Source organism: Puntigrus tetrazona, chromosome 11 (assembly GCF_018831695.1).
Source record: "Puntigrus tetrazona isolate hp1 chromosome 11, ASM1883169v1, whole genome shotgun sequence".
NCBI classification, from domain to species: domain Eukaryota; kingdom Metazoa; phylum Chordata; class Actinopteri; order Cypriniformes; family Cyprinidae; genus Puntigrus; species Puntigrus tetrazona.
The window spans coordinates 15,954,798-15,968,337 of record NC_056709.1 but is presented as its reverse complement, the minus strand read 5'-3'; the positions used below and the strand labels follow the sequence as shown (position 1 = coordinate 15,968,337).

At 37.8% G+C, this 13,540-nt stretch overlaps 1 protein-coding gene across 6 annotated transcripts in view; it reads right to left on the bottom strand.

Annotated features, from left to right (window-relative positions):
• Positions 1 to 13,540, bottom strand: part of nlgn1 (neuroligin 1) — a 217,895-nt gene that overhangs the window by 150,442 nt on the left and 53,913 nt on the right. For 3 of the 6 annotated variants that reach the window (XM_043252837.1, XM_043252836.1, XM_043252839.1), the window contains exons 2-3: positions 9,589 to 10,404; positions 9,058 to 9,117 (exon numbers count right to left, since the gene is read on the bottom strand). In XM_043252837.1, coding sequence (XP_043108772.1) covers positions 9,058 to 9,117; positions 9,589 to 10,084 — 556 coding nt within the window. In that variant the 5' untranslated portion in view covers positions 10,085 to 10,404. The remainder of the gene's footprint in view (positions 1 to 9,057; positions 9,118 to 9,588; positions 10,405 to 13,540) is intronic. The other 3 variants (XM_043252840.1, XM_043252841.1, XM_043252838.1) reach the window with 2 other exon arrangements.

The following is a 13,540-nucleotide window of genomic DNA, read 5'->3' as shown; positions in this document are numbered from 1 at the left end:
ACAGTTTGCATATATATATATATATATGTGTGTGTGTGTGTGTGTGTGTGTGTGTGTGTGTGTGTGTGTGTGCGTAGTTAACAACAGTCCCCATGGCTGTTCACAATACATGCTGAGGGACACAAACAAGCTCGTTTACAGACTGTTGTTTGTCACGACTGAACACCTCTGAGTCTCGATCTAACACATCTCTTTCTCTCACCCATTTTATTCCTGCTCTGTGTAACATCACACATTTATTTTGAGAGATGATTTGCACTTTAAAAATACTATCAAGTATATCAGCTCACTATGTATAAACCAAATCCAGCACGGCTTAATTAACGGTTAGAAGCGGAAAGTAGTTTGTAGTTTTCACTAGACTGTAAAATCAGCATTAAACTTATTGGTTTTAAAACCAGTTGTGCCCATGCATCTAATTCTGCTCTAAATGACAGTGTCTCCTGTCACAGAGAAATAATTGCAAAGGGCTGTAGATGGAGTGGCCGCAGCGGTCTGCACTTACAAGAACTGCCACAGTGAAGAATTGATGGGCTTAAAGCGTCATTAATATTCAAGGTGAAGTCCCTCTCAGTCTCCAGCACTGTTTAGCCGACCCTCCACTCACAAGCTCAAGCCACACATTGCTCCGTCTCTCTTTCAGTGTGCCGTCATTACTTCTTCCTACTTTTCCCTCTTGCACTCGCCGCTTTTGCATATTCTTTTTCTCCATGTTTGGAGGATTAACAAACTAAAAGTAGCAGCACTACTAACCTATTTACATTTTTCAGTAGTGTGCCTCAGCTGAAACTTTCAGCTGTATAGTCTATATAGTCTATAGGTGTTCTAATATTCTGTTGTTTTACAGTCGAGCGAACTGAGGTAATAGTCAAACACAACAAAAATGTCCACTTTCTTTCGCCACCTGAAACATCTCAGAAGTCAATTTGGAGAAACTGTTTTTAGTGGACAGTTCTTGAAAATGAACTTGTAGAGAAAGAAAAAAAGAATCCACTGCTTTTGCAGACTTTACTCTCTCTCCCTCTCTCTCTCTCTCTATATATATATATATATATATATAAACTAAGAAAATACTATATATATAAACTAAGATTAAAAAATGAAAAGAAAACATTTGTAGCTATATAACATTCCTATAATATTATTTTGTATTATAGTACTATGATATAATAAAATTAATTATATAAATAAAATAAAATTAATAAAAATGTATATAATATACAATTAATCTATAAAATAGAAGATATACTTCTCTCATGCTATTTGTAACTCAAAGAATGAATGTTTTTTTCCATGTTATTTGTACGTTAAGTTTTTCTTTTCCCCTACATTTCTGCTGTCACACCATAGTACATGTTATTTTTTATGTTATTATATATATTTAAATTTAAATCACTCTATTGGCCAAATTAATTGTAATTAAGTTCAGTGGTTTTGAACACTCCTTCCTATAGTACTATTTCGATTTTATTCTTTTTAAGACAAAACTGAATATTTTTTGCCATTATACACTTATATATCTTAGTATCTTGTACCGTTTCAAACTTCCGCAATTTATGGTAGCTCGAAAAACGACAGTTTCATAGCAGCTTCAAGACCATTGACTTCTACTAATCTCTCTCCCTGGCCTCTCCCTCATTTAACCGTGGCCCGTTAATGTGATTTCCTGTCCTTCATTATTCAGAGGCTGTCTGTGTGTCTGTGCATGAGGGGCCGTCTGCAGGACGTGTGTACTTTTGCCTCTTTTTGCTCATTATGATCTCTCTCTGCGATTAAATGACCCCTTCAGTAATGACACGCAGCACAGACGGACGGCGGAGGACGTGGCGAACTACTGAAGCAGCAAAACGCTGCTGTGACACTGCCCCGAGACGGCCGCATGGCCGCCGATATGTTTAATGAAGGGAGTGATGAGTTATTGATGCATCCGCTCTAATTAGAGGTCCAGAAGTGTCCGCAGCAGTCATAGCCGTGACAGCAAATACAAAGACGGCCATTGATCGTGTTGGGATGGACTGACTTTGGGTTTTGCAGTCTGGAAGAGTACAAGCACATAACTACTGTTCTACTTGACTGGCGCACACCTATCCCGATTAGTTACACTTCCTAGGATCAGTGAAACTAATTACTGGCCTTAACTTCAAAACCAATAAGGAAAGGTTTAGGGGTGGGGAAAGTGCTTAGACGGTCTTCAATACAGATTCAGACACATTTCTTTGTTTAGCACGGTTTTAAAATCTGCTGAGCTGCATTGCCGTCTATTCTACTTAGACAACATTTAAACCAAAACAAACATTTTTAAATAATATGTTATATATGCTACTGAGACGCACAATGGATTACAATAGCGGCTAAGCTAGCAGCGCATCAAATCGTACATATTTTACGAGGTGGCTAATTCGGATGAATTTCTATGACCTCACTCATGAATTCATAAAACTGTTGCTAAATCGTACGCATTAGCTACCAATTCGTGTGAATTTGTACGACTGCCCTTCACCTAACCACCTTAATTGTACGAGCGAGGTCGTACGAATTTGTACAAATTAGCCACCTCGTAAAATACGGGCAAATTGTTTGTGAGACTGTGTTGGCACAGTACTTTAAGAAACATTACGAGCTTAAAAACATACAATAGTCACAAATACCGCGTACAATAATTTTACAAATACAGTGAAATATTTTTAATTTTAAAACCAGCATTAAGTTCATCTCATCTGCCATCTTACACGATTTTTATTCCCTCAGCTGACTGCAGTGCATTCTGGGATTGTTTTCCTTGGAAGGTGCGAGCAATACCGACTCAGGTTTCTTAAAAAACGACATTTTGGAATGGAAACGTATACTGGCGCCTACGAAGCTGGATCAAACTTAATTGGATCAAACATAATAAGTGTGAAAGTGCACTACGGTGAATTTTAAGACAGTAACATTGTGAAATTAGTTTCAGAACATTGAGCCGATTTCACTACCAAATTCTCAATATTGTTATGCAAAATACACTCATTTTTATTACTGTGAAATTGAAAATAGATTAATATATAAATCAAATATATCATGGTTGAATTTGTTGTATTGCCTACAATTAGATTAAACTAATTGATCATTTGGATGTGAACTTCCTCATTGTAAGTCAATATGGATAAACTTGGAATGAATAGAAATAACGAACACAGCATGTGAACAAATGCAAAAAAACATTTTTTTTTTTAAATCTAGCAATATTGAGACAATACCAAAATCAACAATTAATGAGAATAAGGCATAAATGTGGTAACACTTAAATAATGTGAAATAGCATCCTAACAGCAGATTTTTATTTTATTTTTTATCTTAAAGGGTTGCAAAATTCTATCATGCATTTTGGAACACATATTTTAATGTGGCAGCTCACAAGTTTCAGAACTTCTTTTTATTTTTTTATTTTATCTTTATCCTTATCTCTCTTTTTTTTTGCTTTTTGCATTCATTTTTATTAATAATGCCCTGTTTCGGGACCTCAAGCTGCTAACTCTCACATTCTGTGGAGGCTTGTGTCATTTAATAAAAAACGCTGTTGTGAAACTTTTAATTTGTTGAGCAAAACAAATTGCCTCTACAACTCTACCAAGTTTCACGTAACGCAATAGCTTTCTATTACTTTCTCCCCAAAGGGTTTTGTCGTCAATAGCCATTAACAGTAACTAGTTTTCAGAAAAGTGCTGCAGATTAAAGGAACAAAGCAACCTAGACATCTTTTCAAACACGCTCAGAATAAACTCAGTTACTCAAAAGCAAACAACAACTCATATATAAACTTGATTCTATTGTGCAAGACTGAGTGCTTTGGGTTTGCTTCTGTATTCAAAGAACACCAGGCTCTAGGTCAAACGAGAGTCTCTCATTGTCATTTCAAGGTGAATGAAGCATTTAGACAATCTCCCCTGCACACACACCATCTGCGACAGTCTGTCCCTTCACTTCCTCTCTGCTTTTTCTCTCCACAAGGTTCAGTTGTTGTCATCTACGTTATGAGAAAATGCTTTGAGCTGATCTGGGAGCAGTGCCAGGTGCCACACGCCAGTCTGTTTCCTCTAATACGCTCCATTTTAGCATAAACTGTAATTAAAGCAACTTGGCACTACACTTAGCACAGGAATTTTACAGTTCAGACCAACGGCTTCAGAGCTGAAGAACACAACCCCATTCATACGCTTCAACTTCTTTTTTCTTGTGGTTTTACAATCAGTAAGTAAGAAAACGTTAAGGACACAATGACAATTTTCTGAGGGTGGGTGGGAATTTAAGAACCCAAAATTAGGACGAGAGAAAAGTCATAAATGAGCAAAACAGCTAAGAACTAAATTATCCTAATCCCAATTTTTCTTTTCGGATACAGACAGAAATCTCAAATCTACTTGAAATCTAAATTTAGAGAGTGCCAGGTTGGTACAAATTGCGGTCTAAAACAATACTTACTTTATTTTAGGGTCTCTTAACTAGTTGATTTTTAGCATGAATATCGCTTGAATATTAGCCGATTATTAGCAGTAATTAAGAAAATATCAGTGCTTATTCCTTATTCTGCATGACCTTTTGCTACATCCGTAATCCTACCTAACTTAACAACTACCTTACTAACTATTAATATGATAGTAATTATTAATGTATTGAAGGAAAGGTTGTAGTTAATAGTGAATAAGTGTAAATGAGCTTTTACTGCATTTTTAGATGCATATCTTTGTTTAGTCGACCCTCTTTAGGATTAAAATTATTAACGATATATTCAATGTCTCTGGTGAGCTTTGTCTTTTCTTGTACTCTGACTAAATGAACCTGAGAATTGTTTTATCAATAACTGCCGCTATCGATGCCACTTTTTAATCAAGTGCATTCAGATTTGAATTTGCGTCTTTGAAGGTTATTTTATTCATCGCTACACCGATTTATTCAATGAAAAACATTTATTAGGTAAATAGGTAAATATAAATGACTAAAAACGAATTATTATTGAAAATGGACACCTGACAATCATTCGTTTTTATTTCTCATTGCACTACAGCCAAAACATAATTTTGAACAATATATTGAAGTTCTATTAATGTAACGGCAATTTTTTTTTTCATCCAAAGTTAGAATAAAGACATAAGCTATTTATCTTAAATTATAATGCTTGTAAGCTTTTCGTTAAAACGTTCTATTCAACAACTAGCCAAGGGAGGCAGTAGTGAAAAAACAAATCCTAGAAATGTACCAAAAAATAAAAAATCATTAAGCCATGACTTGCATGTAAATCTGCATAGTCATGGTCAGGGCAGTTTAAGAATGCAATAGACTATTGATTGGTTTTTGAAAATGATGTGCGTGAGTGGGACTGAATCCGTGATGAGATGTGGCTAAAATGATCCAGCAGTCTGTTGTTAGTATTCATCAGTCATGGTGAAAACCGTTTTCTCATTATTGATTCAAACTGAGGCATCATCACCTACACAACATGGCCCGCATGTCACACAGGAAGTCCATACAAAAGCACAGTGAGCAGAAAATTACTCTGAAACAATGGTGAAAAGCAAAACCTACAGTAATAGTACTCTGTCTTACTCCCACGCACGCGTTCAATATTCAAATAGATTCTGAACAGATTTGAGAGTCAGAACACTGGGACTGCTAAAGAAAGCTAATTAAAATGCATGTTGAGTTAGAACGGGATACATGGAAAGCATTTTGTGCCTAGCTTTATTACAGTTTCATGAACACTACAAATTACTACTAGTTAGTTAAATTAGCAGCTGTAGATACCATATGAGTCTATCTATCCATCCATCCGTAAATGTAAATTTTAAATAAAACTATTCAAAATATGTGTATATACAAATTACTATATTATAAAAATGAAAATCATCATTTAATAATGTCAATATTGAAATAATGTGACAACAAAATAGTTTAAGCTCCAACATGAGTCCTAATATTCATAGTTTCATTCATTTTAGAGTGAAATTTGACCTGGGTTTCCTTATTAAAAAAAATAATAAACTTTTTAACAGGGTATATTCATCTAGTTATGAGGGGTTTTGTAAACATTTAGAAAACCCTAGCGACACCCTAGCGACCGCCCACAACACCCTATCATAACTGCGGCAAGATTCGTTTCAACCAGAACCACTCCAGTTTTCTCCTGAAAATGTAAAAGTGTAGTTAATCAACCTTTTTAAAAGAAAATATGAAGAAACATAAAAGTTTCCCGCGAGTATGCAACATTGACATTTCGCCCTAAAACCATCCCTTGCTATTTCCAAAGCCCCAGGGTTCCGGTATACTGTATATAACTGTATGATGAATAATATTTCATAAATGACTTTCAAAACTACATTATTACCAAAACTTTTCTCAATAGGCTGACTTTCAAAGCATTGCATATCCCACCGAGCGAGATTTGATTCGAGTCACAGAGAGTTGTAGCGAAGCACAGGTTATTCCGATCACCCCATGTATGTATGATTCCAATCTGATTTCCTTTGAGAGTTGGACAACACTGAACCAGAGGAATCCTGTTGCTCTGTCACACCGCGGCTCTTTCCGCCCACGCTCCGCCATCTACTGCAAGCCTCCAAAACAAGTGTGACAAACCTCTTACTTACAGACACAAACTCAGCCTCGCTTTCTCACACCTCTAACTCTACGCCCTGCCAAGATGATCAAGTTTCTCCCCGAGTTTCTGCGAGCGCCGCCCCCGGCCTCAATACAAACAGACGTCTGCGCTCATCTCCACCCTCGTCGCTAACCCTGGCTCCTCCGCAGCCAAGACGGAGCGAATTTCAGCTCGGGCTTTACAGACCATCTCAAGGGAGGAGGCAGAAACTGAGAGGGAAATATGGAGAGCGAAGCAGTGGTGCTGCAAATCCATTCCTGTCTTAGCGCGTTGCGAGCATCTCACGTCCCTTAGGACTACTGTCAACCGTTGCAAAACTGGGACAGGAAGAGAGCGAGAGAGCTTATTGACGGTCACTCAATTCTTCTGACACAGCTAAACAGCATCAGACGGTGTCACACTAGAAATGAAAACCAACACTATTAAATTTTCATTAAAGGAAGCGCCTGTTACAAGCTCTGAATTAATTTTTAATAGCTAGCCGGGGTTTAATCTGTTGTCTTTTTTCAACAAAGATTTTGATTCACACGTCAGTCTGCTACCTTTAAAAAAATTACGCTTCTAAAAGTAGGGTTTTTTTTTTCAGCGATGCCACAGAAGAGCCTCTTTTGGTTCCTCAATGAATCTTTCAGCAAAGGGTTCTTAAAAGAACCACTATTTGCTAAGTGTAAAAAGCATTTTAATAATTCAAAGCTTTTCCACAATAAAGAAAGTGTGAAGATGTTCTTAACGGAAATATGACTGCTAATAAACAAGTTTAAAAAAAAAGGTCTTTATATCATCCTTGACAGTAACAAACTAAAGTCTGCAACCCTTCATGTTTGGTTTAAGGGAGTTAATTACATAAAGATATTGAGACAACACTGTGCTGCTAAAAACCATTAAACGCCGCTCTTATCTATTAGAAGTGTAAACGCAATTAGGCTTTTGAAGTCAAAGGTTTCTATTTAACTAATTAAAGGTAGATGTCTAAATTTTAAATCCAATTAAAGCATAAAGCTTGAGGTCGAAAAATGAAATCTCGCCACTTTATTTCCCCTTATTAATAATCACAAAACACACATTTTCCAAAACAGTATGGGCACTGACAATTATTTCACAACTTGAACGTGAGATGGCTCTAACTGCACATAAACCATTAATCCAGATGTGAATTAAGTACGATATGCTTAGCAAAAGAGAAGGGCTTTTACATCATTTACCTAGGAATTCTCGCTCACACCTCTCAAAGCCACTTGCACTAATAGTGCAATTTCACTAAAATGTCTCCGTTATTTTTCAGGCACGAGACAATTGATCTTTGCAATTCAAACAATCCCATAGTTGTGATGATGGTGGGTCTTATTATACAGCATGCTGGAAACATGGCTTCAACTGCAAACATTAGAGATGTCACAATAGCAGCAAGTTCACAACAGTTTCTGTATTGTGGACTAAACATTCATAATAAACCCATAGAAAGATGCTACCTTCGTCCTCAGTGGCCTTCACCAACATCTTTGATTTTTTTAAGGACATTTTGCTGCCATTTATTTAGTTTTTGAACAGATTGGATTTTCTTTAGATTTGTGCTGAGAATTCATTTCCCAGGTGGCAAGTGACCTTGTACGTCGAAATATAGTTCAGTTGGTGTTTTCATTTTTTTCTAATTGTTGAAGCAAGTTGAAATTATGTTAGAATGTCAATGTTGATTGATTTGTGAAATCAAAACAAAATCCAATAGTTTTTCAACTTTGATCGATGACATTGATTCAACTGTAAATAACCAATGCCAGATCACCATCACTCTTATGTCATGGGCGAAAAAAGTTCTGTTTCAAAAAAACATCTGTTGTTTTCCACAACATACAAATCACAGTTTTGGAACACCTAGAGCAAATTATAATGATTATTATTTTTCATTTTATTTTTGGGTAAACTATGCCTTTCACCACTGTATGGTAAATATTCATTACTCATTCATTCATCAATTATTTTGGGATGTCAGACCAGCAGAAGTGAGGACAAAGCTGTCCAGCAGAAACGTTTTATGGTCATTCTTGTCGCCTGGGAGGCCGTATTAACGGGATACTTTATAAGGCTAGCTGTCACCAAATCCAACGCTCGGAGGGTAGGTTACGTCAGGGTGGAGGAGCTAGAGACATTATCTTGATGAAGCTATGATCAATACAGCCAGTGTAAGCCAATGAAAACCAGATAGCATCTCTTTTAATTGAGATTAGACTCTGCAAGTTCAACGTATGCCCATCTGATTTAAGAGACGGCTCGGTCTCCCCATTTAACTCTTCTTGGTGGGAATCAATTATGGCTTCTTCTCTGACAATGCGACCTCAGTGAGCCGAGAGCTGGACTTTGTAGAGTATTGTAGAGAAGCGGGGGAGATCTTCGCCTGTTCTCTTTTGGGTTTTATGTCGGTGGATACATACCTCCTTTTCTACAAATTTTCTTGCCGGGTTTTCTGGCACATTCCTTGGATATTCTTTTTACTGCAAAATGAATAGAAGACTAAAAAATAACATGGGAGTCCGTTATGGACATCAGGAGCATGCAACAGCACAACTTGACTGAAAGAGGAAGAGAAGAGTTTAACAAGTTCTCTGACCTAAATCATCATTATCATCATGAATACTGCACAAAATTCTCCCCTCTTTATGGTTCATTTATGGGCCGTTTACAGTAGCGTGTGTTTGTATAATAAGTAAAGGGAGGGGAAAGAAATCCGACCACCTAAAATGGACGTGCTGCAGCACACAGTAAGATTTGCATGTGCAAAGGATGGTGGGAAGGTTAGGACACACATACAGCCTCCTCACTCACACATTAAGCAGCGGCATGCATCAGTCATGCAGAAATCATGCAATTTTTTTTTCTCCGCTGCACTCACTACACTCCGCACAAAGGAAACTGACACAGTGAAATGACAAAGACAGGTCTATCCTGCCAGCACATAAACTCACCATCCTCCGTTGGCACGTATATGTTTAAGAATAAGCAGTCTTCACTCTGGTCCTGTACGTAGGACGACACCACTTCAATGCCATTGGTGAACCAAACCGGCAGCATAACATCTGGAAGCCTGCCCTCCAGCAGGGTTTGAGGACAAACGGGGCCAAATTGAGTTGCGTTACGGATATCTGACCATGGAATAGGCGGCTCGGGCGGCTGGAAGCGCCTTTCGCCTGTGGGAGGTGCTGCGTAGGGGACGCCCAGGAACTGGATGACGGGCCCAAGGATCTCATTGTTGAGTTCTTTTTTGAATCCCCGCAGTTTGCCGTAAGTTGTAGTGACAATGGGGTCCGTCTCGTCTAGTTTTTGCGAGGCCGCGAGCTGGGCGTGTAGGGTCAAGCCTAATATCCAACACAAGAATGGCAAATCCAGGCTAGCCTTGAGGCCTAGCCGCGGACACATGGCCCGCCAGATGCCGCCCAGGCGGTTTGGTTGTTGGAAGGGCATGTTCAATCCTCTTCACACTAGTCCTGCTACTAGTTTATATCCACCTGCACGAAAGAAACGATCAAACCCAAGATGCTAGTCGTTCCGAGAGCGAAGCTGTCAAAAATCTCAAAGCCTCTTTGCATGGCAAGTATTCCCACATGAACTTAAACACAGATCCGAGCAACATCTTCGTCAAGAACCAGCTATTCGTCAGGTCCCATTCTATTGACAACGTAGCTTTCCATCCTGGCTACGTGCGGGGAAGGGGTGGGGGAGGCATTTGCGGAAGGTTGTCCAAAGATAAATCAAGCCTGGTGCAGTGGTTGGTCTATATCCTGCTGGAAATAAAAAATTAAAAAAATTATTAGTGGTGAGGGAGATGGGAAAATTGAGCTTTATTGGTGTCTGTGATCTTGTGTGCCTGCTATCAAGCACACTGTTCTAGGATCACAGCTCACTGACATGACACAGCATCTATCACACAGACCTAACAGCAAATCAAATGTTTCTTTGATTATATAATAAAGCAGCACTTAAGACAGTAGAAACTCACTTTGTCAATTCTGGGGTGTAACACATATGTCATAAAAGGTAAAACTTAATCAAGTATCGAAAGTGATTTATTCATAAATATAAATATATTTTGTTGTTTGTTGTTTAACCTTAATGAACTTTTTTGATTCACTTTAAATATTGACAATGGAAGCCATTAAAATTAGTGGCTGGCCAATACATCGGCTGATATTTGGCAATTTTTAAATGCTACTGATAAGTTTTTTTTTTTGTTTTGCCGATGTGTTCAAGGCGGGGGTGATGCATTGGCATCAGATATCAAAAAAACCATATAGGTCGACCACTTATCAAAACAAGAAAAAAGCAATGACAAGTATCAGTTAGCTTAACACAGTAGATGTAGCAAGTTTTTTTTATTAATATTATATAGTAAATAAAAAGAAAACAGACAGAATAGATAATGATAAAGCCTTTTTCGCTTTGTTAATTGTATATTAAAAATAAATAAAAGCAATAGATACAATATACAAAGAGCAGAGAAGCTAGTGTTAGTTTTTTTGTTTTTTTACTTATTTTCCCTACCATTTTTAAACTTACATATATTTAAAAAAAAAAAAAAAAGCTGAAGCACAAATTTCATTGACCCAGCAGACTAAACCAAGTAATCAACAAAATGTCACGTAGTTGTTTGTTGTGATCATGGCAGGCTTGGACAAAATCTCTTTATTCCCATTACCGCAAATCCAAGTCCGATGCAAAAATAGACAAAAGGAAACACAATGTCGAAAAACAGCTGCGCATCCGATTTAATGCATCATTCTCACTTCGTCAACTCACCGATCTGTGACAACCTTGCAAATGTGCAAGAGCTATATTTGGATCCCCCCCAGAACACAAGTCTTAATAAGGAATAGAGGTTCATTTATAACCGTGGGCGAGTCTTCCCCAGTGGACGTTGTGACGGGCGGATTCAGAACAGGCGTTCACTCTGCACGGTAAATGAGAAAAGCACCTCTGCTTCCACTGCTCTACAACAGGGTTTATGTTCCACTATAATGGGGCATTTGTCTTGAGCACTACTGTACCACCACACACAGCCTCCCCTGCCCACTACCCTCCAACAACCGGATCATTCATGATGACTAGCCCTGGAAGTGTCAGCAGATCCGGACTGAGGGCCACACAGCCAGACAGGGAGCAGACAAGGCTGAAAGGAAGTGCACGAGCTGACCTTTCTTCTACCCCTACATAACGGCGTCCAGAGACAATGCTTGAATAGCTTGATCGAAAAATGTGGCCCTGAGGTCTAATCTACTATAATAAAATAAGACCGATTTCAGCAGTAACATTGCATTTTTAATAGTGAAACAGGATTGGCCAGCATTTTATGAAATGTAAAAGGTTTTTGAATAAATCGAATCTGAACATACTTTGTGCATCTTATAACTACGCATTAGATGCACGAAGCTCGCGTACTGACAGACTTTGATGCGCGCTTTGTCTTCGTTTGCCCTTACGCTCGCATCTACACTCGCATCTACTTTTATGATACGAAATTGATGTAAACAGTTGCCTTCAGAACAGATGCCTAAAACTAACCCCATTCTGCAAAACTGAATTTGTTTGCTGGAGTGTTTTATTTATCCATGATTACTCAATCTCGCTTTGGCCCAGTTGACATTTCCTCTCCCCTCACGTCATATTTCAAAACAAACTGCTCCTATTGACGGCAGCCTATCAATGACAGGCTTCAAAAAGATGCAAAACAGTCTGTTGCGTCGTATAATTAGGAAAAGTGATAAACAGAGACACATGATGTGAAATCCACTGCATTGATTGTGTACCGTATTCTTAATGAGCCTATAAAATCGCCTAGGATTTAACAATACAAAGATAAGACAAAAAACTTCCAACAAGCCTTTTTTCTGGACGAAAAGTGTTTCTATACCACATATTTTAGTGTATATATATGTCAATTGTTTGCAATGAGATCAGGTTTGGCTCAGAAGATAGAAAGAGGGCCTGGGGAACTGAACTGAGAGATAAAGACTTCTGAATCCTCTGAGACAGTATGTAACAATCTCTGTCTGGATCTTGACACAGTGTTCCCTTGCAGACAAATAAAGGATCCACAGCACAGGGACTGTAAATCTCCATAGAGTACACACAATTTAAATTTCCTTTTCAAGCAACCTTATGGTATGCCTTTGCCTGTTCTCTTATAGGTGCATTTACTCATTCTGACATCATCCTCCATCCTCTTACTCCAGTTTTGATAGATATGAACTGCTACATGAAGATATGCAAATATGTTTTACTGAATACCTCTTCCAAAGAATCGAGGACACATTTTCCGCAAACCTTCTCGCGTTTGGAATACATTAGTCTATATCTTTTTCTTTGATCATTTAAAACCAACCACAAATATCTTTTTTTGCGAAATATTTTGCTGTCTTTCTTTTAAATAAATGCCACTTAGTTTGATTTTCTGTTATATAAAGCCAAAGGATTCATACTTTTTTTTTTTTTCCCCTGTGGGTCTGATATCTTTGTCTCAATGCTTTGGTCGTGTATTCTCTTGAAGTTTTTTTTTGTTTTTTTTTTCAGTGTGTTTTGTCATTTCTTTCTGCTTTAAGTGCTTATCTTGTAGCTCCTGCTGTGAGTTGTCCTGTTAAAGACCGAGAGCTCTTAAAGCCAGGGACTGTGAATCTCAGTTACAGTTACAGTGGTTAAGCCTCAACTAAAACTCAAGCACATCTACAATAAAATTTCACCTTCTGAAATATGTTCATGTATTACATTCAAGTATGCGTTGCATTCAGCAGCATAAAAAAACATTTTTTACTATTTAAATGTTACCTTTTTTCAAATAAATGAGTACTTTATCACGCACTTGTTAAATTGATCAAAAACGACAAAAAAAAGTATCTTATTTTTAATTAATACTTTTGCTTTGAACTT